The sequence below is a fragment of the Podarcis raffonei genome, chromosome 4 (genome assembly GCF_027172205.1).
Source record: "Podarcis raffonei isolate rPodRaf1 chromosome 4, rPodRaf1.pri, whole genome shotgun sequence".
NCBI classification, from domain to species: Eukaryota; Metazoa; Chordata; class Lepidosauria; order Squamata; family Lacertidae; genus Podarcis; species Podarcis raffonei.
This window is the reverse complement of record NC_070605.1, coordinates 95,496,041-95,520,199: the sequence shown is the minus strand read 5'-3', so window position 1 is coordinate 95,520,199 and position 24,159 is coordinate 95,496,041. Positions and strand designations below refer to the sequence as shown.

Genomic DNA, 24,159 nt, shown 5'->3' with positions numbered 1-24,159 from the left:
ACTCCACATTAGAGTAAATAATTTGCCAGAGTTGACCTTTTCATATATTTCCTTCGTGGTTGTGTAATAATGTCCAGTCAGCCAACTTGAGGATATATTGAACATAGGATCCCAGCCACCTGGAGTCACTGATTAAATGGGAGATCCAAAGGCGGTTCACAGAATAAAACACAGGGTAAAACGCAGGTAAATAATTAAAGCAATACAACAAAACTAAAACTCCCCCCCTTTCCCACGGATAACATGTAGGATATTCAAAAGTCTGGTTGAAGAGGAACGCATGCCGCCTTTGCACCGTGCCAGGCGGTCGACGACATGAGAAAAAAAACCACATCGCTGCCACATAACAGAAAAAAATGAATACTTTTTTTGAGGGGAAGCAACTTTATTTTATCACGCCCAGTTTTGAAAAGAGAGGAGCGCCCCACTGCGCATGCCCGCGACGCCGCCCCCCTTGAGCTACGTTTGCAGAACGCAGCGAGAGGCGCACGTGCAAAGGTCGCTGTAGGTGACAGTAGCAGGCGGAAGTGACGTGTGCAGTCGTGACGGAAGTGACGCGTCGACGGGGAGGAGGAGAGAGAGAGGGAGGAAGGAAAGGCTCTCCAGCTGTGGGGAGAATGTCTGGGGGGTTGTCCGGGTCCGAGGCTGCCCCGCTCCCCCCGGGCTTCGCCAAGAGGATTTTGGTGACCGGCGGCGCGGGCTTCATGTAAATTCCTGCCTGGGTTGGGTGTTTTTTTTTTGGGGGGGGTGCTTTCAGGGTTCCTGAAAGCCCTCGCGAAAGGAGCAAAAAGCGCATTGAATAGGATGGGGTGGGCTTACTCATGAGTAAAGGTGCCTAGGGTTGTGTGTGAGTGTGTGTTTTAAAAAACCAAAAACTTGGCCTGCTTTCTCTGCCAGCGTGCCTTTCAAGCAGCCTTGCGAAATTTAGATTGCATAAAAAACTGGAGTACCACTTCCTTAAAAAAAAAAAGCTTGCAAAAATAGGTTTTAGTATAACTCCTCTACCTGCTGAGCTACAGGGTAGTTCTTTACCTACTAAGCTTTCCTTCTCTGAAAATATGGGCTTGGAAAGAGAAAAAGGTGTCTTATGCTTCTCCACTGAAGTTCTTTTTTTTTAAAAAAAACTTATCTGTATTTGCTACTTTAAAAAAAAGAGAGGAAGGCAATAGGTTTTAGTATAATTACCTGGTGAGCTGCAGGGTAGTTCTTTACCTACTAAGCTTTCCTTCTCAGAAAATATGGGCTTAGAAAGAGAGAAAGGTGTCTTATGTTTCTTCTCCATTGAAGTTCTTTACAAAAAACAAATGAACTTGCTTGTGTTTGCTACTTAAGAAAAAGAGAGGAAAGCAATAGCTTTAGTATAATTCTTCTACCTGGTGAGCTGCAGGATCGTTCTTTACCTACCATATGTGATTGGGCTTGTGTCCGCTTACAAGTTTGGGTTGGGTTGGGGTGAATTTGGGGCAAGGGCTTAAAGGCCTTAAGCTTACCTTCTCAGAAAATATGGGTTTGAAAAGAGAGAAAGGTGTCTTATTCTTCTGCACTGACATTTATTCATGAGGCCCATGTCATGTTTTACATGGCTTTAAAAATAAAGAAATCCTACTATGTATGACTGGAAAGGGTGTCACTTATTTCTTGATGCCCCTAATAAAGGGGTGGGAAGTTCAAATTATTCGGAGGTGGGTAGGTAAGTTGCTTATTTGCTAGAAGCTTTTTATGTTTTTGTTTCTTAAAGAAAACCACAGTTGCTTCTTAAAGAAAACAATATTTTGGATTCTTCTGAAAAAAGTTTACAAACAAATATTCTAAGAGCTCCACAAGTGAATATATTTTCCACTGAGATTTGCTTCTCGGTTCAGGCTGATTTCTTGACAGTCAGTTCATGAGACATTGCCACAAGACTCTTTTGCGGTGCGCCAGTCTTAGTGACAGAAAAAGCAATCTGACCATAGCAGCAGAAACAAGGGAGTGGCATGGTACATGTGTGTACTTGTTTTGGAAATGCATCCGAAATCAATGCAGTTTGAATTTGAAATATGTTGATTTTTTGTTTTTTCCTCAAAACCTGCAGTGCATCTCATGTAGTGGTTTCCCTTGTAGAGAAGCATCCAAACTATATGATTATTAATCTTGATAAGGTAAGACTCTTTTGCTTAAATAAACATAAATTAGCAAACCAACATATACTTGACAGGCAATCAGTGACTGCATGCCAGATTTCAGGTCTTGATCTTAAAGTAAGCCATTACCATGGAACTCATAAGCATGTGCTGCCATGGTGAATTTTGATCCGGAAGGCCAGTGTCTTAAAGAATACTCTATTTACTTAGCTCTGGAGATAAACAACAGTAAATGAGATTTGAATGTTTGCAGCTATGCCACTTTAATCCAAATAGCCATGCTCTAAGGGAAAAATCCCATGCAGAAGAAGCTGATGTAAAGTGAGCTAGTGTAAATTAAGGTGGCCTAAGGTTACACCTGCGGGACGCGGGTGGCGCTGTGGGTAAAACCTCAGTGCCTAGGGCTTGCTGATTGCATGGTTGGTGGTTCGAATCCCCGCAGCGGGGTGAGCTCCCCTCTTTCGGTCCCAGCTCCTGCCCACCTAGCAGTTCGAAAGCACCTTAAGTGCAAGTAGATAAATAGGTACCGCTTTATAGCGGGAAGGTAAACGGTGTTTCCGTGTGCTGCGCTGGTGCTGGCTCACCAGAGCAGCTTCGTCACGCTGGCCACGTGACCCGGAAGTGTCTTCGGATGGCGCTGGCCCCCTGGCCTATAGAGTGAGATGGGCGCACAACCCTAGGGTCGGACACGACTGGCCCGTACGGGCAGGGCTACCTTTACCTTTACTTTAAGGTTACACTAGATTCAAACCCTGTTCAGCAGTTGCTTTGTTGCTATAATAAAAATATTCATTCAAACCTCAATATACCTCCTTGTTCTTATATAAATTGAAGGATCACTCAGAGTATAGATTAGAGATACCACTTAAGGTTTCTTCATATGATACATATTACACCCGGTAGCAGATTCTAAAAGATGAAGTTCAGTGCATTGTCATTAATGAAGAGGAAAAAAACTTATCATCCTTCACAGCTTGCTGTTACTGACTTCCACACTGTTTCTTTTTGTAATCCTGGCTTTTGGTCTTCTCATTGACCAGTTCTGTGTGTCTTGCACATTTATTCATGTAGATAAAAAATTAAACTCTTCCTTGGAAGTGTTTATAATGAAAATACAGTCTCTATATCTCCTTCAGATATTAACTCTGCAGGCCAAGGAGTTGTCATTAAACACATCTTTGCTTTCATTATACTTTCTCTCTCTCTTAAGAATTCATTTTCTTGACATTATTTTTGTAATTGAAATGAGGATGTGATGATTTTCATTTATATCGTACCAAGACACACCTGAGTTTAATTAAAAGGGTTGATTTGTATGAGTCCCAAGATACAGAGAAGGTGGGTTGGAAGAGAATGCTATGAGAAAAAATGGAGGAGCAGAGGTTTGACTCTAGAAGTAAAGCTTATCTGTTATTTTCTTTTTTTGCTGTTAAGCTGGACTATTGTGCAAGCTTAAAAAATCTTGAGAGAGTTTCTGAGAGACAGAACTACAAGTTTATCCAGGTAAACTAGACCTTTTTTTTGGGGGGGGTACTTCATTGTTATTTTAAAAACCATCTACAGTATGAAGGCTGCAATCCTGTACAGACTTACCTGAGTGTAAGTCTTGTTAACTGACATGGAACTGGAAGCTTTTTCTTTTCTTTGTTACTGAGTATTTCACTGTGTACACTGAAGTTAGAACTGACTGGAGCATCACTCCACAGAGCTTTGTGAAGTGAAAATATTAAACTTTCTGCAACAGGTGTAAAATTTGGTGTAGTTGAAGAGTTTTGGGCATACATAACCAAAGCTGATGTTGACTACTAATTTTATACTTTTCATCTTTTATAGGGGGATATCTGTGAACCCAATTTTGTAAAAGAATTATTTGAGGCTGAGAAATTTGATATAGTGCTACATTTTGCAGCTCAAACACATGTAGGTGAGCATTGCATGTCACTACAATAATCTACTATTAGTAGTAGCTTCCAGTTTTTGCGCGAGGGGCAGAGGATACTGTTTATGCTGGCACTGCTAACATAGCTGGACACCTATCTTGCTGTACCTCCTGGTGACAATGTGTGTAGATTGCTATGTTTTGCCATTGTGTCCCTTGATTCATCATTGCTTAAACTTTTGACGTCAGGTGATAACTATGCTGCTTCTGTGAGTGGCACAGAACATCTGGCCCATGGACCTGATTAATGTCTTTAATAGGAGCTGCTCAGAGTGGCTGGGGAAACGCAGCCAGATGGGTGGGGTATAAATAATAAAATTATTATTGTTGTTATTATTAGGCCCCGTAGGGATCAGCCTGCAGTAGCTCTGCTGCTGAGTGAAGTTTGGGTTGGATGGAACTTTATCATGGCTTAATTTACACTGGCTTGCTTTATACCAGCTTATTGTGTGTAGGATTTCTCTCTTTAGAGTAGTTTTGTTCTACTGCATATGAAGACAACATTTTTTCTTTTACTTGAGTTCATGTTGTAGGTCTGAAGGTCCCCCAGAGATCATGGCCTTCAGGCTTTTTTTGGTACCAAGTTTGACGTACATTTCTCTTTATTATTTTGTCTCAAAACTTAGATCTTTCTTTCTGGCATAAGCTTGAATTCAACTATGTCAACGTTTATGGAACTTGCATTCTGGTCGGTGCTGCTTATGAGGCTAATGTGGAGAAGTTCATATATGTCAGTACTGATGAAGTTTATGGGGGAAGCTACAACAAGGTGAGCTTGAATTAAATGAGTTTCTTACATCTCTTACCTTCATGTTTGTCTCTTGGGTGAATTAAACAGGGCATGATCTTGTAATGACCAGTAAGTGGAGACTGTTACCTTTGTTTAACTAGCACCACTTTACTTCCCATGACCAACCAATAAAAATAGACAAACATTAGGAACTGAGCCTCTCTTGTTTCCAGCTTAGTAAGCATATTGTTTTACATTTACACCAATGTTCGGCCACTTGAAAATAATCAAAAGATAATGATAGTCTTACACAGAAGGAATGTGCTGGTACAAATTTGACCTAAAGCTTTTTTGCAAGTAAATACTTTATTTTCAGTAAGAGGATGGAACATGAAACCTCGCTTGTAACAGAGCAAGAGTAAAATATTAATTCCTGGTAAAGGTAGTCAGAGTTGAATTTAGGAGAACGCTTTGGGCAGGGTGGTTTCCTTATACTATATAGGTAGACAGGATCACTCTCCCTTTCCCCATGATTTCAGCTGCATCTGCTAGGAAAAGGATCAGGCCCTCTGGGGTATCTTGCAGCACAATCCTAACCAACATCTACTCAGAAGTAAGCCCTGTTGAATTCATCAGAGCTTACTTCTAGGTAAGTGGGTTAGTATTTTATCCTTATGTGCTTAGCTGGGGGTAGATTTTTCTTAGCACTACTGCTAATTAGAGAATGGAAGTATTATTTAGGTATAATGTTAGATAACTAGCAATGAGAAAGATTCAGGTAGGTAGCCTTGTTGGTCTGACGCAGTCAAAATAAATAAATAAAAAATTAAAATTTTTTTTTAAAAAAAATTAAGCAATAGTCTAGTAGCACCTTAGAGACCAACTAAGTTTGTTCTAGGTATGAGCTTTCGTGTGCATGCACACTTCTTCAGATACTCTTCATGCACACGAAAGCTTATACCTAGAACAATCTTAGCTGGTCTCTAAGGTGCTACTAGACTATTTTTTAATTCTTTTATTTTTTTAATTTATTAGCAATGAGAAAAACCTCTTACATTTTTTCACTCCATATATAGCATTTTGTGTTTATTCTGAAGTGGTGGTGGTGTTTTTTTAATTTATTACATGTTTTTGGCAAGATTGCACTGCTTATTTGTGTTAACTCAAACAAAAAAAAAGGGAAAGGTGTCTAAAGTAACAATTTGCATGCAATTTCACAACTATCTTAAACGTTACTGTTGGTCTATAAATGTAGAATTTAGTATTGTGCAACCATTAGCCAAACTGAACGTTTCTATGAATTATTGCTACATTAGTAACTTAATGTTTCTAGTTTCGAGCTTATCCTCAGTCACTAGTCTGGTTTGTAGACTATTTAAGCAATGAATTACTGTTTCCTGAAAACACTGGCAAATGACATAACAGTGGTTTATTTATTACCAAGAAACCAGAATATAAAGTTGTGATTTGTTGTTGGCTTACAAACCCTGCTTTGTTTTACCTATGACTTGCTCTTAATGTGTGAGTCTAGTACCCTTCCTTAACCATAGTTTGTTCGGTTGCTTAACCCCAGATGCTCACTAAGCTACAAAGACACAAGGCCTGTGTTAAAAAAATCCCAAACAGTGGAGGAACAAGCTGTTCTTTGCCGCTTTATCAGACAGCTCATGGTTAATTTGAGGTTTGTTAAATAAGCCATAGTTTAGCATTATGTGAGAATCGGGCCATTAGCAAGAGTCATTTTAAGCTGGCTTGTAAATCAATATAAATTCTTTTTAAGACTTTGAATGTCTGGCCTGTAAAAAAATTGTTCTAGGAATTTGATGAATCCTCATCTAAAAAACCGTCAAATCCTTATGCAGCTTCTAAGGCGGCGGCTGAATGCATTGTCCAGTCATATTGGGAAAGATACCAGGTAAGTAGAAATGAAACTTGATATTTTAGCTACTATTATTAATTATTTTGATTTCTGAATATGATCCATATGCCCAAAGATGTTTTGGACACAGAAGAAATGCACAAGAACCCACACTGAGGTTAAAGACGTTACCGCCACAAACTATATACGTTTAGTCAGAAGTCAATTGCATTATGTTCAATGGGCTAGCCAATATTGTGTCCTCCAGATACGATGGGACTACAACTCACATCATTCCTCACCGTTGGCCATGCTGGCTAGGGCTGATGGGAGCTGTAGGACTGGAGCACACAATATTGGCTACCCCTGCTATGCTGGTACTAGTGAGTTTTAAAATACGTAGTAGATTTCCAGTATAAAATATGGCACTTATAGCTTTGCTGTGGGCTTATATACAACAAAAAACGAACATTTAAAAACTTGATATGTAACCTGCTAAACTTGCTATGCTTGTTTGCGGTTTTCTGTGAAATGCTGCACCACAGGTATCAATTTCCTGATAACGTTTGGCTTTTCCTTCTTTCGAGAATATCTGTTTAGCCTCTGACTCCAAAGCCCAGCCTTTAAGAGAAGTGAAGCATGTCCCAGAGTCCCCTTTCTGCTTCTCCATATTGGAAGCAAGAAATACCTTAAAATAGAACACCACTGATTACTCTTGCTGGGCCTGTTAGCCACGTGGCACGATATACAGTGGTACCTCGGGTTACATACGCTTCAGGTTACAAACTCCGCTAACCCAGAAATAGTGCTTCAGGTTAAGAACTTTGCTTCAGGATGAGAACAGAAATTATGCTCCGGCGGCGTAGCGGCAGCAGGAGACCCCATTAGCTAAAGTGGTGCTTCAGGTTAAGAACAGTTTCAGGTTAAGTATGGACCTCCGGAATGAATTAAGTACTTAACCCGAGGTACCACTGTATAGGTATGCTTGTCAAGGAGCAAGGTTTTTTTAGTTTGTGTACGTGGTGATAAGCCCAGGCTTGACATTGTACAACATGCAATTGGGCCCAAAGTCCTATCCTAAAAGTGTATTATTTTGATCTTAGCTGATACTCTTCAGAACTGTGAAAAGTGCACCACTTACTGCTTCTTCTGTTTGTGGAATAAGGCATTGGTTTGTATCTTTACTAGTCCCCTGCAAGCAGGCGGCCTTGTTTTATTTGCAGAGGGAACTGTGAGGCTAGGACATGATTTTTTCACTTCACTTCACTTTTAATTTGTATACCATCTTTCTACTTTACAATACCCAAGGCGGTTTACAAGCTGAAGAAACAAAGAATGTACACCTTACAACAATCTAATCCAATTCAAAAATGTGATAATAAAACATACCTTTAAAATAAAGAACTTATATCAAATAAAGTAATAGTCAACAATCCATTAGAATAGCATAAAGGTAAAGGTACCCCTGACCGTTAGGTCCAGTCGTGGCCGACTGAGGTTGCGGTGCTCATCTCGCTTTATTGGCCAAGGGAGCCGGCGTACAGCTTCTGGGTCATGTGGCCAGCATGACTAAGCCGCTTCTGGTGAACCAGAGCAGCGCATGGAAGCGCCGTTTACCTTCCCGCCAGAGTGGTACCTATTTATCTACTTGCACTTTGACGTGTTTTCGAACTGCTAGGTTGGCAGGAGCAGGGACCGAGCAATGGGAGCTCACCCCTTCGTGGGTATTCGAACCGCTGACCTTCTGATTCTGTGGTTTAACCCACAGCGCCACCCGCGTCCTTAAAACAGTATAGAATAATATTAAATATCAGCATATAAAAAATTAAACAGAAATCCACTCTTAACAATTACAATAAATAATTTCTAAACTATATTCAGTAAAACAATGGCAAATCACAGTGCATAAAATAATACAATACAAATTGATTAGCAGAGACTTGTGGGTGGGGCAAGGCAGATGGAAGAAGGCCTTGCCTGATGAAGTCTCTCCCCTCACATGCTTCTCATGCTGCTTGGGAGGATATACCAACACCTTAGAGCAGGTTTCACAGGGGGAAATCAGCTGGGTGGTGGGAGGAAGGGGAGATGCCCCCCCACCAGCAGAACCTGAGTTAGGATCTAAGCCACCGCAAACTTTTTCATGGCTGTTCGCCTTGAATTTGTACTGGCACACTCATAGTATATCCTTTAAAGTTTCCAGTGGTTATCACGCGGAGCAGCAATGTTTATGGACCCCATCAGTTTCCAGAAAAAGTAAGTGAGATGAAGGCATTTCTTTTATCAAACAAACCCTTTGTGAGCCCTCAGTTAACAAGTCACAGTACTTTGCCAAGCATTTATTACGTGGTCTCTCTTCTGTAGAATTATTGCTTAATTAATGTGCATGCCGTTAAATATTAAGAGTTGGCCATTCATCTAGCTAGGGATTCTAGCATGTGAAAATAGGCTTCCATGCAAATATTAAATCCCAGCTGGGTGAGGAACCATGCATGTAGCAAGTGCTACCCATCCAGTTCACCTCTCCGATCCAGCAGCCAAAATTGTGTGTGCAGAAGCCATAATTGAAAACATTTTGGCTTTTAATTGGCTGTTTAGCAGATGGAGCAAGTTGTGGTTTCAGCCCCTTCCCTTTAAAAAAAGAAAAAAGAAGGCACTGCTACAAGTGATTAGTGGTCTTTATTACTGTCCGTTGCTAGAATTAAATATGTTCTCACACAAATATTTCAGAAAAGCTGAAAGGTTTATCATTCTCTTTAAGTAGCCTGGATTAACAATTGCTGCCTATTTTTAATGTTTCTCAGGTTATTCCAAAGTTCATTTCTCGCTTGCAGCAGAACAGAAAATGGTATGTATCACAGTCATATTCGGTCCCCCTGCCCCTTCTGTTATAAGTGTATGGCAAGCTAAATCAGTGACATACCCTTGAAATTGAACAACCCGTTCTAAAATCAGTCTGGACAGTAAAATGGGTCACATTTTGAGACCGCAGTGCCCTGGGACAAAACCTGCATACACAACTGCTTTTAATCAACAGCAATAGGTTTCCTAATACTCTGTCCCACCACAAGAGGTCATAGATGGACATAGCAGAGTCACTGTTTCATGCTTTTCGCTCATTTAAAAGCTTGGCTGAAGAGAATGTATAATGATGGGGTAAAGAAGATTTGTTTTCTTGGTCTTGTAGTTTCTCATTGACATGGATTTGCACCTTTTATATGTTTTAACACTGCTAGGACACTCTGTAGTGCAAAGTCTGACACAGGGTGCAGTGCAATAGCCACTTTCCCGTAATTCTTTGTAACTTGCTATGCGTGCCACCAGGTTTATTGCCATGGTGAAGAATTAGCATGAATGGAGGTTGTGTTTTGTTATCACATACTTTGCCCTTTGTAAGCAGTTTATAATTTTGCAAACCTGGCTGGAATGTTAGAATAGCGTTTGAAAGCAATGCTAAATGTATGCACTGTCTTACTTGCTTGTAGCTGTATTCATGGCTCAGGACTTCAGAGAAGAAATTTTCTTTATGCCAGTGACGTAGCCGAAGCATTTCTTACTGTTATGAAGAAGGGGCAGCCAGGGGAAATCTACAACATTGGGACCAGCTTTGAGATGTCGATTGCACAACTTGCAAAGGAATTAATCCATCTAGTGAGTAATAAACAGTGTTGGAAATTGGTGGCTTAGTAGCAATAAATACTGACTAGGACAAATGAACTCTATTGATACATTTCAGTAAATGACTCTGAAAGATGTGTGTGTGCAGATACATTTGGAAATGGGGGGGCATGTGCAAAGTTTTATTTTACTAACCAGTGGGGTCTGTTTGCTCTGCCTTTGATCCTGTGTTGACAAATTCATTTCCATCATATTTCAGGAAGGCTCTCTGCTTTTGTTTTTTTTTTGTTTATTTTCTAGCACTCGCATGCTTATATGTTTAAACATTTGACTTAACCTCTTTTTGCCTATACAGTGGTACCTCAGGTTACATACGCTTCAGGTTACATACACTTCAGGTTACAGACTCCGCTAACCCAAAAATAGTGCTTCAGGTTAAGAACTTTGCTTCAGGATGAGAACAGAAATCGTGCTCCGGCAGTGCGGTGGCAGCAGGAGGCCCCATTAGCTAAAGTGGTGCTTCAGGTTAAGAACAGTTTCAGGTTAAGAACGGACCTCCGGAACGAATTAAGTACTTAACCTGAGGTACCACTGTAACTATTATTATTATTGCTGTTACTAAATTTGTATGCTGCCCTTCATCCAAAGATCCTATAGTGTTTCACAACATAAAATGCAAAATGAGAACACAAAATACGTAATAAAAACAAAACCAAGCCAATAATCCCCTCCCACAACACTTGGAAAACTTCAATGACAAGAAAAGTGGCTTCATTATTGATGCTGGAGAAATCAGTTAGGCTTTCATAGAGGAAGGTTGATAGGGTAGAATCATAGAGTTGTACAGTTGGAAGGGATCTGAGGGTCATCTAGTTCAGCTCCCTGCTATGCAGGAATCTCAGCTAAATAATCCGTGGCAGATGGTCATCCAACCTCTGCTTAAAAACCTTCCAGGAAGAAGGGTCAACCCCTTTCCACGAGAAGCCGTTCCATTGTCGAAGAGCTCTTAACGTCAGGAAGTTCTTTCTGATGTTTAGCCAGAATCTCCTTGTAACTTGAAGCCATTGGTTCAGGTGTTACCCGCTAGAGTAGGAGAGAACAAGCTTGTTCCGCCTTTTGTGTGACAGCCCTCAATCCATTTTCTGCTCAAACCAATCCTTGTCGTCCCGTCCCCCCCAAGTTCAAACCAGGGAAGAATGTGGCTTGCCCAATTACAGCAGACTTCCTATGGTGGACTCCTCACTGAAATGTTGTGTTTATGGATGTACCCATTAATTCCATTAGAGTCTCCCTTCCTGACACTTTCAGGTATCACCAATTATATAAGAATGCGCCAGTTCTTCTTTTTCTTTAAGTGATGCAAGGTAGTTCCATACAAACTACTAGGGCAAATCCTCATCGCTTATCTGCATGGCTTCATGCTCTTATATTACGGTCAATATTGCATGGCTCAGAATATATTTAGTAACCATGTTAGTCACATACACCAAAAGATAAACACCTTTGATTTTGGCCGACTAGCTAGCACTTAGCATCTTAAATGTAAGATTTATTTACGGCCACTTGAGTGTTTCTCACAACTTACGTCTCTTGTTTTCCTTAGTAGTTTTATAGATACAGCTAGCAACACTTGGGAATCGTCTACATTTTAAACAAAACAGAGGATGGAAATGTTTGTGGAAATCTGTTCATTAGAAGTAGTTGTGCTTACAACGCAATAGAAATCAAAAACATTTTGTTAAATGTTAAGTCTCTCACTGCTGACATAGTTCTCCCCCCTCCCTCCTGATTTACAGATTAAAAATACCAGTTCTGAAGCAGAGACAGAATATTGGATGGATTATGTTAAAGACAGGCAAGATATTTCTTATTTCGTTACAAATATTTTGTCCTGTCATGTAAAATATCCCACAGGATTTCCAATGCCATCTTAATTTGGGTAATATTATGTGTCCTCTTCTTTAGTGGTACAGAATGTTTTCCTTATGTTACAGTGAAGCCAAATTTTGAGCTCCTTTGCCCCCCACCTCCCACCCTTTGTAGGTTGGGCTGTGGCATGGAGAGGCAAGCATGGAGCTTTGCTGTACAATCCTTTCCTGCTCCAGGATAGGAAGGTGAGTTTGGTCCTGGGTGCCCAAGGTAAAAAAGTAAAGGACCCCTGGACGGTTAAGTCCAGTCAAAGGTGACTATGGGGTTGTGGTGCTCATCTCGCTTTCAGGCCGAGGAAGCTGGCCTTTGTTCACAGACAGCTTTCTGGGTCATGTGGCCAACATGACTAAACCACTTCTTGCGCAATGGGACACTGTGACGGAAGCCAGAGCGCACAGAAACGCCTTCCCGCCACAGTGGTACCTGTTTATCTACACCCTTGTGCAAATTAATTGAAACAAAGCATGTTTTCTGTCTTACTCGTAATCCTGTACTCAAAACAAACACGAAAAGTCACTTGATCATTGTGGTGTCTGAAGCCTGCAGCCAATAGAAGGAATGATGCGCTTGCCACAATATATTGAGGTTCTACCAAAGAGAGTTATTCCAGAGCTGGAAAAGAGGTATCCTGACAGTACTGGGATATTGCAGCAGGACCTTGCCCTCTGTCACACATCAAAAGTGGTGAAGAAATTCATGACAGAGCAGTACTTGATTGGCCAGGGAATTCCCCAGACATAAATCCCATTGAGAATTTGTGGGCTATATGCAAAAGTCGCCTCCGTGCTGTAGACTGTATGACTATGGAGAAACTCAGTCGCTGATTCAAGTGTGGTACAGGGATACAAAAATCAGCAGTGACTGTTCGAAACTAGTAGACTCCATGCCAAACCGTGTTCAAATGCTGCTTAAAAATAGCGGAGGTCCTATCCGTTACTAATGTACGTATATGTGAGTTTTGTACACTAAACAACATTGTTTGTTTCAATTAATGTGCACAAGGGTGTACTAGTACTGGTGTGCTTTTGAACTGCTAGGTTGGCAGGAGCTGGGACAGAGCAACGGGAGCTCATCCTGTCGCGGGGATTCGAACCACCGACCTTCTGACCAGCAAGCCCAAGAGGCACAGTGGTTTAGACCAATACACACTACCATGAGCAGTGAACCCAGAACAAACCTTTGGTGTAGCTTTGCATGCAAGCCAAGTCACTGCATTTCATATTGGCGTAGACACTGCTTTTATGTTTTACCAACCATCAAGTGACTTGCTTGAGACTTTTAACTATTTGAAAGTAGCTATAACTATTTGAAAGTAGCTTATAGTTTATTGCTACAGTTAAACAAAGACCCTATGCTTGGATTTGGATATAAAAGTAATGAGGCAAACTACCCAGTATTTTTACTGGGATATTTTATTTCTGTTTTATAGTTCCTTGAAGCAATTCAGTTAAAGATTTCATATAATGAAGCTTCTTCTTGAAAAACCAAAAACATCACAAGAGATATTCAATTGGGTCTGCGGTCACACGGCAATTTTTTGGTCTTCCTGGCATTTCCTGTTATTTTCTGCATTGCATTTGATCTTTCACACAACGGAAATCTGGTTGAATTTAGCATTAATTGCTTTACAGATAAATTCTGTATCCAACTCTTTTAGCTTGGAAAACCACAGGAATCTGGCATTGTAATTTCATGTGACAAATTTTTGGGTGGTATCCCAGCATGCACTACTTTCCTGCCATTTAAAATTTAGTGTAACATGGTGGTATATCAGTTTAGTGTAACATGGTATATTGATCAATTTAGTGTAACATGGTGGTATATCGATCAAAAATCCACCACTCCAGAATGAAACAGGTACTTCAGTGTGAAAGGAACTTTTGAAATCAGGAAAGAAATGTTATATATAATAAGAAAAACTAACACAGTAATCCCTACATCTGAATTCACGCAGAATGATTGAATCAATGGACCTAAGTTAACTGATTTCAGTGTCTGCTCTAAGTATGATGAATGCTGTTTATTGCTAGATGCAGCTACTGAAATAGTCCTAAATGTGACTTGTTCTTATCTATCTCATTTTCTGTACATGTACCAATAAAACGTTTCATCTGCATCTATGTGATTCATGGTCTCGCTTAAAACATTTAGGGTTGTAGAAGGAGCGGTTTTCTTTTATGAGAGATTAGAAGTTGTCAGTGTGGAGTAATGGATAAAATATTAGTCTTGAATCAAGAATACTTGAGGTTGAAGGGATGCAGGTGGCGCTGTGGTCTAAACCACTGAATCTCTTGGGCTTGCAGACCAGAAGGTTGGCGGTTCAAATCCCTACGACGGGATGAGCTTCCTTTGGTCTGTCCCAGCTCCTGCCAATCTAGCAGTTCAAAAGCATGCCAGTGCAAGTAGATAAATAGGTACTGCTGTGGTGGGAAGGTAAACGGCGTTTCCTTGTGCTCTGGTTCCGTTGTACCAGAAGCAGTTTAGTCACGCTGGCCACATGACCCAGAAAGCTGTCTGTGGACAAACGCTGGCTCCCTCGGCCTGAAGCGAGATGAGCGCCACAACCCCATAGTTGCATTTGACTGGACTTAACTGTCCAGGGCCCTTTACCTTTTACCTGAGGTTGAATCATTTCTCAACAATGAAGCTTATGACTCTTTCAGCCTAAGCAACCTTCTAGAGTTGTTAGGATACGATGACAGCTCCTTGGACAAAGAGTGGGACAGAAACGTAGTAAACTTTGAAATGGAGTTTTGAATATGCAAGGGCTTTCAAAACTCCATTTCAATGTTTTGATACATTTCCTGAAAAATGCTGTTGGTGTTAAGGCTTAAGGATGTTCATAATACTCCTTTCTAATTTGTTTTTTTAAAAAATATAAATTGACTGGGATCTGATTTGGCATGTTTGTGTTATGTGTTCCACATGGTTTTAATTTACACACGCCCCATTTAGTGACTGGAATTGTGATGGGTTATATAAATTAAAACTAAACTAAAGGTGTTCATAATCAGAATGTATATGAATATATCTATGCACCTGCCAGGGACAGTCACCTGAAATTGCAATTACAACTGCTCAGATTCATTGGTATTCATCCATAATATTCTAAATAAAGTTCCCATGTTTGAGGTTAGCGGTAGTATATTTTTCTGCCCCACATGACTGATCTTTGCTATGATTACTCACACACAGGTCTGTGATTGCAGTAATTGACTCACAGATTGGAAATTATTTGGGTGCCTTGCAAGTGCGTAATATTTGTGAATATAGACTATTCTGTGTAAATCATGCGTGTTTAACAGGAGAAGGAAGGGCAGCCTAAAGATTAATCCAAAGGAATAAAGTGCTGAACTAAATGTCCTTTGAAGGTAATTAATACACATGCTGTATGAAACTTTGAGTTTTCCATTGGAATAACACTCTTCTCATTTATTTAAAGGCCTACGAATGACTTGGGATATCCAATGAATTCTGGAAAAATGCACAGCTTGGGCTGGAGACCTAAAGTGCCTTGGAATGAAGGAATAAAGAAAACCAGTATGTAGCATTGATACTAAATCTGGAATGAGAGTGGAAGGAAAATAGGGAAGCACTGTTTTCAAAAAACCTGTTTTTTTATAGGTTACTTTGGAGAGTAAGCTGTTTACTGAATTAGCTAAAGCTAGAATTTTTAAAGTAAAGTCTTTGAACCGCCCATTGTATTTTTGTTTGTTTATACAGTCATACCTTGGATCCCAAACGCCTTGGCTCCAAAACAAATCAGCTCCCAAACGATTGAAACCCGGGAGTGTTCCGGTTTTCGAATGTTCCTTTGGAAGCCGAACGTCCAAGGAGGCTTCTGCAGCTTCCTGCAGCCAATCAGAAGCTGCGCTTTGTTTTCTGAACGTTTTGGAAGTTGAACGGACTTCCGGAATGGATTCCGTTCGACTTCCAAGGTATGGCTGTAATGGTAAGAGAGGAAATAAATGTTGCTTCTGTGAGCTTGAGAGTAGGCACTGTATGTTGGGGTGGGGGAAGCAGTAAGAAATATGAGAATAAAAATTATCTACATTCAGGCAACTGTTAGACTAGATCACATAAGCACTTTTCACATACATCATTTACGTTTGGACGTGGTGTGTGCTTGGTTGCCGTTGAAGGGATTTCACTTCTGTAGTTTGCACCAGTGCTTTTTTTCCTAAAAAAATGTTTAGGGTACTCTCATTTTCCTACCCATATTGAAATACTCCCTCTCAATGAGGCCAAACTTAGATTTACAAAATGTTTAGGGGTATGCCCAGAAAAAAAGCACTGGTTTCCACCATTAGCTTAAGTTCCTAGGCTGCTCTGGAAACTTGGCAAAGGACTGCAGACCTCGACTTAAACTTCCATAAGACAAATATTTGTTCACAAGTTAACCTGGAATTCAGGGACGTGGGTGGCGCTGTGGGTAAAACCTCAGCGCCTAGGACTTGCCGATCGTCAGGTCGGCGGTTCAAATCCCCGTGGCGGGGTGCGCTCCCGCTGCTCGGTCCCAGCGCCTGCCAACCTAGCAGTTCGAAAGCACCCCTGGGTGCAAGTAGATAAATAGGGACCGCTTACTAGCGGGAAGGTAAACGGCGTTTCCGTGTGCTGCGCTGGCTCGTCAGAGCAGCTTCGTCACGTTGGCCACGTGACCCGGAAGTGTCTTCGGACAGCGCTGGCCCCCGGCCTCTTAAGCGAGATGGGCGCACAACCCCAGAGTCGGACACGACTGGCCCGTACGGGCAGGGGTACCTTTACCTTTACTTAACCTGGAATTCAGGGCCTTCTGTGTGTGAGCAAAAGCCAACTCTGCTCGTGCAAGTATTGCCTGAGTTTCACCAACTTGTGCTAAAACCCTGTGGACCTTGAGGAGTGGGAGTGGCTTCTCAAGAGGCACAAGGGCCTGTAGAGGAAGATGGGATGGCTTGTTGTGAGAGCCGAGTTCTGCATACCTTTCTCTGGTTCCAGCCAGAGAAACAAGTCTGTATATGCTGTGAGATGAAATTGACTTCCTTTTGGGGGCGATCAAATGCCCTGCTTAATCCTAAATGTCTGGCATTGTTACTCTGCTGTTAACAACATTTAAACCATCATAAACCAAAACTTTTTATTTGTGCCTTTTGGTTCCTGAGTCCTTGAAATGTGCTGCCAAAAAAATCAAGAGATGGAAACCTTCTTCAAACTGAAAAATACACTGTCTTGATTATAACTAGTACCCTGTAATCTGTCACCCTTTGCACTTAATGCTTTTGTGTGTTTGAGCCTGCATGGAATAGCACTGTAAGATTGCTTATTACATATTCATGCTTTGAAATCTTCCTTTTCTAGTTGAATGGTATCAAGAAAACTTCCACAACTGGAAGAATGCGGAGAAAGCTTTGGAGCCTTTTCCTGTTGCTGAAGAATCGGTATGATTTAGTCTGCGGCAAAGTTGTGAAGAAAAATAATAATGAAGGAAAACATTCTACCTCAAGATCATCACATTATTGAAAAACTGTACTCAAGCAGCAAAATGGGATTGTATTCATAGAATGTCAACTATCAATAATATGAAGAAAGACAATGGAGTACAATTTTACAGTATGGGCTGTAAGGGCTAACGCCTTTTAATCAGCATTCCAGTGCAATATTGAAGCTTTAATATTTTTCTATAAAAATAATAATTGAATTGGAGCAATTTTTATTAAATAATGCACTTTTTAATACAACTGTTTTGCATTTTAATTATTTATTGATGTATTGACAGGGTTATAGTTTTTTACAACCTAGGCAGCCGATTTTGGTTCAGGAGTATTTTATGCTTTTTGTAGTTGTATCTTCCTGTCCCAGAAGTCTGTGCTTGACCACGTGCTTGTTTTAAAATACTGTCATATCATGTATCCTCAATGATCTGGGAAGGAAATCTGTCTCTCATTGCTCTACAGAAATTGAGCTTTGTAGACAACCAAAGACTTCCCTGAACTCAAGAATACAGTATAGAAACCTGAGAGTGCCCTCATGCCAAATATTTGTCATTTTTAATAGCTTCTTTCAAATTTATTTTGAAGAAATACAGTGCTTCCAAATTTAATTTGTCTGTCTTGTTGCATAAAAGTATTTTAACTCTATGAACATGTGAAATTATGTGAACAACATTAAAATGTAAGACTACGTTAAATGTAGGACACATACCCAGTGGTGCATTTTCTGAGCTAGACCTGGAGCTGTGTATTCAAAAGGTAGAAAAGTGCAACAGCTGGCATCTGTTTTGTCACTGAGCAATCTGGCAGGTAACTCCCATGATTTACTACTATTCTTAATAATAATGATAAGAACAACAATGATAATTTATTCTTTATATGCCGCCCATCTGACTGGGTTGCCCCAACCACTCTGGGCAGCTTCCAGCAAATTAGAACACCAAACACAATAAAACGGCAAACATAAAAAACTTCCCTATAGCCTTCAGATAGTTGTTTATGTCCTTGACATCTGACGGGAGGGTGTTCCACGGGGAAGTCACCATTGTCAAGATGACACTCTGTCTGGTTCCCTGTAACCATGCAGTGAGGGAACCACCAGAAGGCCCTCGGAGCTGGACCTCAGTGTCTGGGCTAAATGATGGGGATGGAGACGCTTCTTCAGGTATACAGGGCCAAAACCATTTAGGGCTTTTGAGGTCAGCACCAACACTTTGAATTGTGCTTGGAAACATAATGGGAGACAACGTAGATCTTTAGGCTGACATGTATCCCATAGTCTCTCCTTTCACTTAGTCACACCTCGGGTTACAGACGCTTCAGGTTGCGCCGAACCTAGAAGTATCTGAACGGGTTACTTCCGGGTTTCGGCGCTCGTGCATGCACAGAAGTACTGAATTGTGACCCGCACATGTTCAGATGTGGCGCTGCGGGTTGAGAACGCTGCGGGTTGCGAACGTGCCTCCCGCATGGATCACGTTCGCAACCCAAGCGTCCACTGTACTGTTGATGCCACTTGGCACATTCTATCTAAAGGCACTGAAAATATCAAACCCAATTAGCCTGGACAGTGGTACCTCAGGTTACATACGGTTCAGGTTACATATGCTTCAGGTTACAGACTCCACTAACCCAGAAATATTACCTCGGGTTAAGAACTTTGCTTCAGGATGAGAACAGAAATCGCCCGGCGGCAGCGGGAGGCCCCATTAGCTAAAGTGGTGCTTCAGGTTAAGAGCAGACCTCCAGAATGAATTAAGTTCTTCACCTGAGGTACCACTGTACATTGCTTTATGTTGATAGAGATACTGAACCAGTGTCTAGTATTCTTCATCACAAACTGCAGTACTATAAAGGCGCTCTGCCAAACCCCTTGAACATCGAATCCAAGTCTAAAACACTAACCACATTCTGTTGTGCCAAAAGGGTCATGTGAATTTACCATTGCTCTCTTCCCAAAGCTTTCAGTATGAGGAAACTATGGCCAAGGTATTCTGAGGCCAAATTTCATGTCATGCTGGCCACTGGTGAAGCATTTGCCTATATGACAGAGGGAGCTTGCCTTAGGCCAACTTGGACCATTGATTCATCTATTGTTGACACTGACTTAAGAAATGGCTGTCCAAGGTTTCAGGCCAAAGTCTTTCCCAGCCCTGCCTGGGGACATCCAGGGATGGAAGTGGAGGCCTTTTGCGGGCAAAGCATGCGCTGTACCACCAAACTATGGCTGTCATGTCATTTAAATGGTCTTATCGCTTGTGCTGGCCCATATGCCTGCCGTGTTGGCATGCCAGCAGCAGCTCTGTAGGGCTCAGAATTCACCAGCATTCAAATACCGCATGTGATAAAGAGAATTCAAACAAGATGGCGGCTGTGTGGAATGCTTACCTGAGTAAATGGCTTGCCCAAGCTCGTCATAGCCTTGAAAATCTAGTGAAATTGCAATGGAAAATGTATACCGAAGAGGAATGCATACATGTCCTTATTGTGTAAAAAAAGTAAAATGCGAAAAAGGACAAACTATAATTGAAATGGCATAGGCTACACATTCAATACTATTACAGTGGTGCCTCGCAAGACGAACGCCTCGCAAAACAAAAACTCGCAAGACGAAAGAGTTTTCCGTTTTTGAGTCGTTCTGCAAGACGAATTTCCCTATGGGCTTGCTTCGCAAGAAAAAAGCCATAGGGAAATCTCCGGGGACCTCTTTTAAATGCTGGCGGTGGGGAGCAAAGCCTTTCGCCCCCCTCCGGCCTTCAGAAGAGGTCCAGGAAGGCCGGCGGGGGCCGAAAGGCTTTGCTCCCCACCGCCAGCATTTTAAAAGCGGTCCGGGATAGCAGGGAAGCGCGCTGCGCTTTCCCGCTATCCCGGACCGCTTTTAAAATGCTGGCCATCGGGAGGAAAGCCCTCCTGTCCCCGGAGCTTGCGGGGTGGGAGGTGGGGAGAAGGGCTTTTCTTCCCACCGCCAGCCTTCAGAACAGCCTTCTGAAGGCTGGCGGTGGGAAGAAAAGCCCTTGTCCCCCCCTCAGCCTTCAGAAGAGGTCGGGGGACAGACTGTCCCTGGACCTGGTCTGAAGGCGGTTTCCATAGGAACGCATTGATTGATTTTCAGTGCATTCCTATGGGAAACCGTGCTTCGCAAGACGAAAATCTCGCAAGAAGAAAAAACTTGCGGAACGAATTAATTTCGTCTTGCGAGGCACCACTGTATAACACAGGAATCGAGCTAAAGGCTTATAAACCCCTAACTCTGTTTAGCTCCTGAAATGAAAGATGCGAAAATGGAATAGTTTTCCTTTTTCCCACTTTTTTCTTTCTTTCAAAAATTTTATTAGTTTTCACAATATTATAAACAAACACACAAGACAAACAAACATAAATCATAACCTTATTGAAAATTACAGTTATTAACTTTGTTAAGTGACTTCCTTGCATCCCCTTGGTTGAATTTCATTGCATGTCCTTTTAACGGTTTTCCAAATCCCGATTTTTATGAAATTTAACTTAAATATTAACATTCTTAGATCTTCACCTTATGGAATTAAACATATTAATTCATCACTTAACATAAATAAAATCCTAAGCCCATTAAGTATTTGCAAGCTATTTTCAGTTAATTTAACTTAACAAATGTAACTACATAATCATTAAATTTATTCCACTCTTCCTGATACTCCTCCTCCTTCTGGTCGCGGACTCTTCTGGTTAGGTCGGCTAGCTCCGAAAATTCCATCATCTTCATCTGCCATTCTTCTATTGTTGGTAATTCTTGGGTTTTCCACTTTTTAGCTAACAAAATACGAGCAGCAGTTGTGGCATACAAAAATAATTCAACATCTTTCTTGGGCAATTCCAAACCTGTTATTCCAAGAAAAAAGGCCTCTGGTTTCTTTATAAATGTATATTTCAACATTTTTTCCAATTCATTATAAATCTTTTCCCAGAAGTCTTTCACCTTGGGACAGGTCCACCACATATGATAAAAGGTTCCTTCCTTTTCTTTACATTTCCAACATATATTGTCACAATTATGATATATCTTTGCTAATTTTACAGGAGTCAAATACCATCTATACATCATTTTCATTATATTTTCCTTTAACAAAGTACATGCGGTGAACTTGTTTGTCCCACTTTTTTTAATGCTAAACCATTAAAGACTAAATCAGCTGAATCCCTCGAAGGCATGTTTCCTCACTATGTTAGTTGTATGGAATAATTTATTAATTATGGTCATTTAAAAAACAACCACGCAGAAAACTTTGATGGCTACTACTTGAAAGCACTACTTGCCTTAAATGCCCTCCCCCAGTCAATGTGTTTTGATGAGTGCAACGTGCCATCCTTTGAAAGCAACCCAGGACCGTCAGCTGCTGCAGAGGACGCCAGCACACATTTTTGTCGTCTGCGAGGTCTTCCGTTCCATTTCTGTGTCCAATTCAAAGTGCTGACATTAACCTTCAGAGCACCAAATAATTTTGCACCAGGTTATCTCAAAGGACTGCCTTCTCCCACAAATACCGCTCAAGCTTGGCCCCTAAGAGCTGGTGATGTCCTCATGTTCCCTCACCCAGTGAAGTGAGGTGAGTGGGTTACTACAGAGGGGACCTTTGGGGTTAATAGCAACCCACGGCAATGCCCTCAAATATACTTGCATCGTAACCTACCACCAGGTAAAACACTTTTTATTCTTCCAGGCCTTTGCACAACATTTGCATATTTTTAGTACTTTTTATATTCCTCAACCCTTTGTGTTTTTATGCTATTTCATGTTGATTTATGCTGCTGGGGGCATTTTTGTTTGTTTTATCTTCTTTTTTATATATAATTTTTATTAAATTTTCTGTTTTACAATTTACTCATTTTTACATCCTTAAAATATCAGTGACTTCCCTTCTTCTCTTTCCATGGATCATTTTACTTCGCCTGCATTATTTTACAGAAACTATACCATTCAGTATCCCATTATTACATCCATCAAAACTTATATTCACTGTTAAGAATCTCCAGATTATCTTAAAGTGGCCAGCATTCTCAGCTGCTGCCTGTTTTATCTTCTATTTGCATGTGTGCAGCTAATTCATACTATATATTTTTTTCCTGATTGTATGTTTAATACAATGGTAAACCACTCAGGGGCCAATATATAGAAATGCAGTTTTGGTAGTGTGTTAATAATAATAATAATAATAATAATAATAATAATAATAATAATAAGGCAAAACTTTGCATGGTGCCTTTAAAACCCCACGTGGCAAAACTTGCCGGCAGCTGCTTTCGCTGCCATAACTTGGAAGTAACTCCCGTTGAAGTCAATGGGCCTTAACTTGAAAAGCAAACATTGGCAGAGTTGCCACATGGGCATCTTTAATAGTGCTGTTATCGCTGGAGGAAAGGCGACAGAGGCTGCCCATCTCGCGATTTCCTCCTTTTCATATATAAAAATTTAATTTTTTATATTTATATTTAAGTGTGTGTGTGTGTATGTGTGTGTGTGTATATATATATATATATAAATATATATAAAAATATAAAAATATAAAAAATATATTTTTTATATATTTTATATATAAATATAAAAAATTAAATTAAATCGGCATGGGCTTTGCAGAGAGCACCATGTGAGCTAAAAGTTTTCCTGGGATATATATATATATATATATATATATATATATATATATATATATAATTAAAAATAATATATAAAAATATAGAAAAATAGAAAAAATAAAACTCCCAGGAAAACTTTTAGCTCACGTGGTGCTCTCTGCAAAGCCCATGCCGATACTAAAATGTAAATTTATATCTATGTCTATATCTATCCATAAACTTAAATATAAATATATTTAAATTTATATATATGGAAAGGAGGAAATCACAGGCTGGCACGTTTTTCAGAACGTGTGTGAAAATAAGTCCTAAAGAAATCGCCAGCCTTGTCGGGGGGAACCTTTCCAGGTGGTTATTATTATTTAAATAGTTTTTTTTCCTCCTTTAAGCAGAGGCTCTGCTCACAGCCACTGCCATGAAATGGAACCTGCAACTAATTCAACCATCGTTGAGAAGCTGCCCAAGATATATATATGTATTTTCAAATAAAAGCACGGAATTAATCAAGCGGGAGAGTCCTTTTGCCAGTCCTTCCTCGAAAGCGGCAGAGCAGCTGCCGAAATAGCTCAGTTGGGAGAGCGTTAGACTGAAGATCTAAAGGTCCCTGGTTCGATCCCGGGTTTCGGCAGGCGGTGTTTCCTTAGAAAGGGAGATATTTTTTTCCTCCTCTCCTTTAACTACTTCCTGTAAAAATCTGCTTTTCTGGAGAGGTTAATCGCTGAAGCTCGATAGCTGCTCTGCAGGATCGCACACAGACGGAAGCTGAGCTGTTTCTTTTTTTTGCTCTGAAACAGCAAACGCTGCCAGAACTCTGTTTGCTGTCTGAAAATCCAGAATTAAGAGGGTTTAACTCCAGACAGAGGCTTAATGTTGCAAACAGGTCGTTT

At 40.7% G+C, this 24,159-nt stretch overlaps 1 protein-coding gene and 1 non-coding gene across 3 annotated transcripts; both read left to right on the top strand.

Annotated features, from left to right (window-relative positions):
- The first annotated feature begins 559 nt into the window (after window positions 1–559).
- TGDS (TDP-glucose 4,6-dehydratase) lies at window positions 560–17,911 on the top strand. Of its 2 annotated transcripts, XM_053384572.1 has the most exons (12): window positions 560–706; window positions 2,075–2,141; window positions 3,558–3,626; window positions 3,957–4,047; window positions 4,689–4,831; window positions 6,609–6,707; window positions 8,847–8,906; window positions 9,455–9,498; window positions 10,136–10,301; window positions 12,065–12,123; window positions 15,640–15,737; window positions 17,532–17,911. In XM_053384572.1, the coding sequence occupies exons 1-12, from the start codon at window positions 618–620 to the stop codon at window positions 17,615–17,617; spliced, it is 1,071 nt and encodes a 356-aa protein (XP_053240547.1). In that variant the 5' UTR covers window positions 560–617; the 3' UTR covers window positions 17,618–17,911. The 2 variants fall into 2 exon arrangements, with proteins under 2 accessions (XP_053240547.1, XP_053240548.1); XM_053384573.1 differs by lacking the exon at window positions 8,847–8,906.
- Window positions 17,912–23,827: 5,916 nt separating this feature from the next.
- On the top strand, window positions 23,828–23,900 carry TRNAF-GAA (transfer RNA phenylalanine (anticodon GAA)). Its single transcript has one exon. It is a non-coding gene; the product is annotated as a tRNA-Phe (tRNA).
- The last annotated feature ends 259 nt before the right edge of the window (window positions 23,901–24,159 follow it).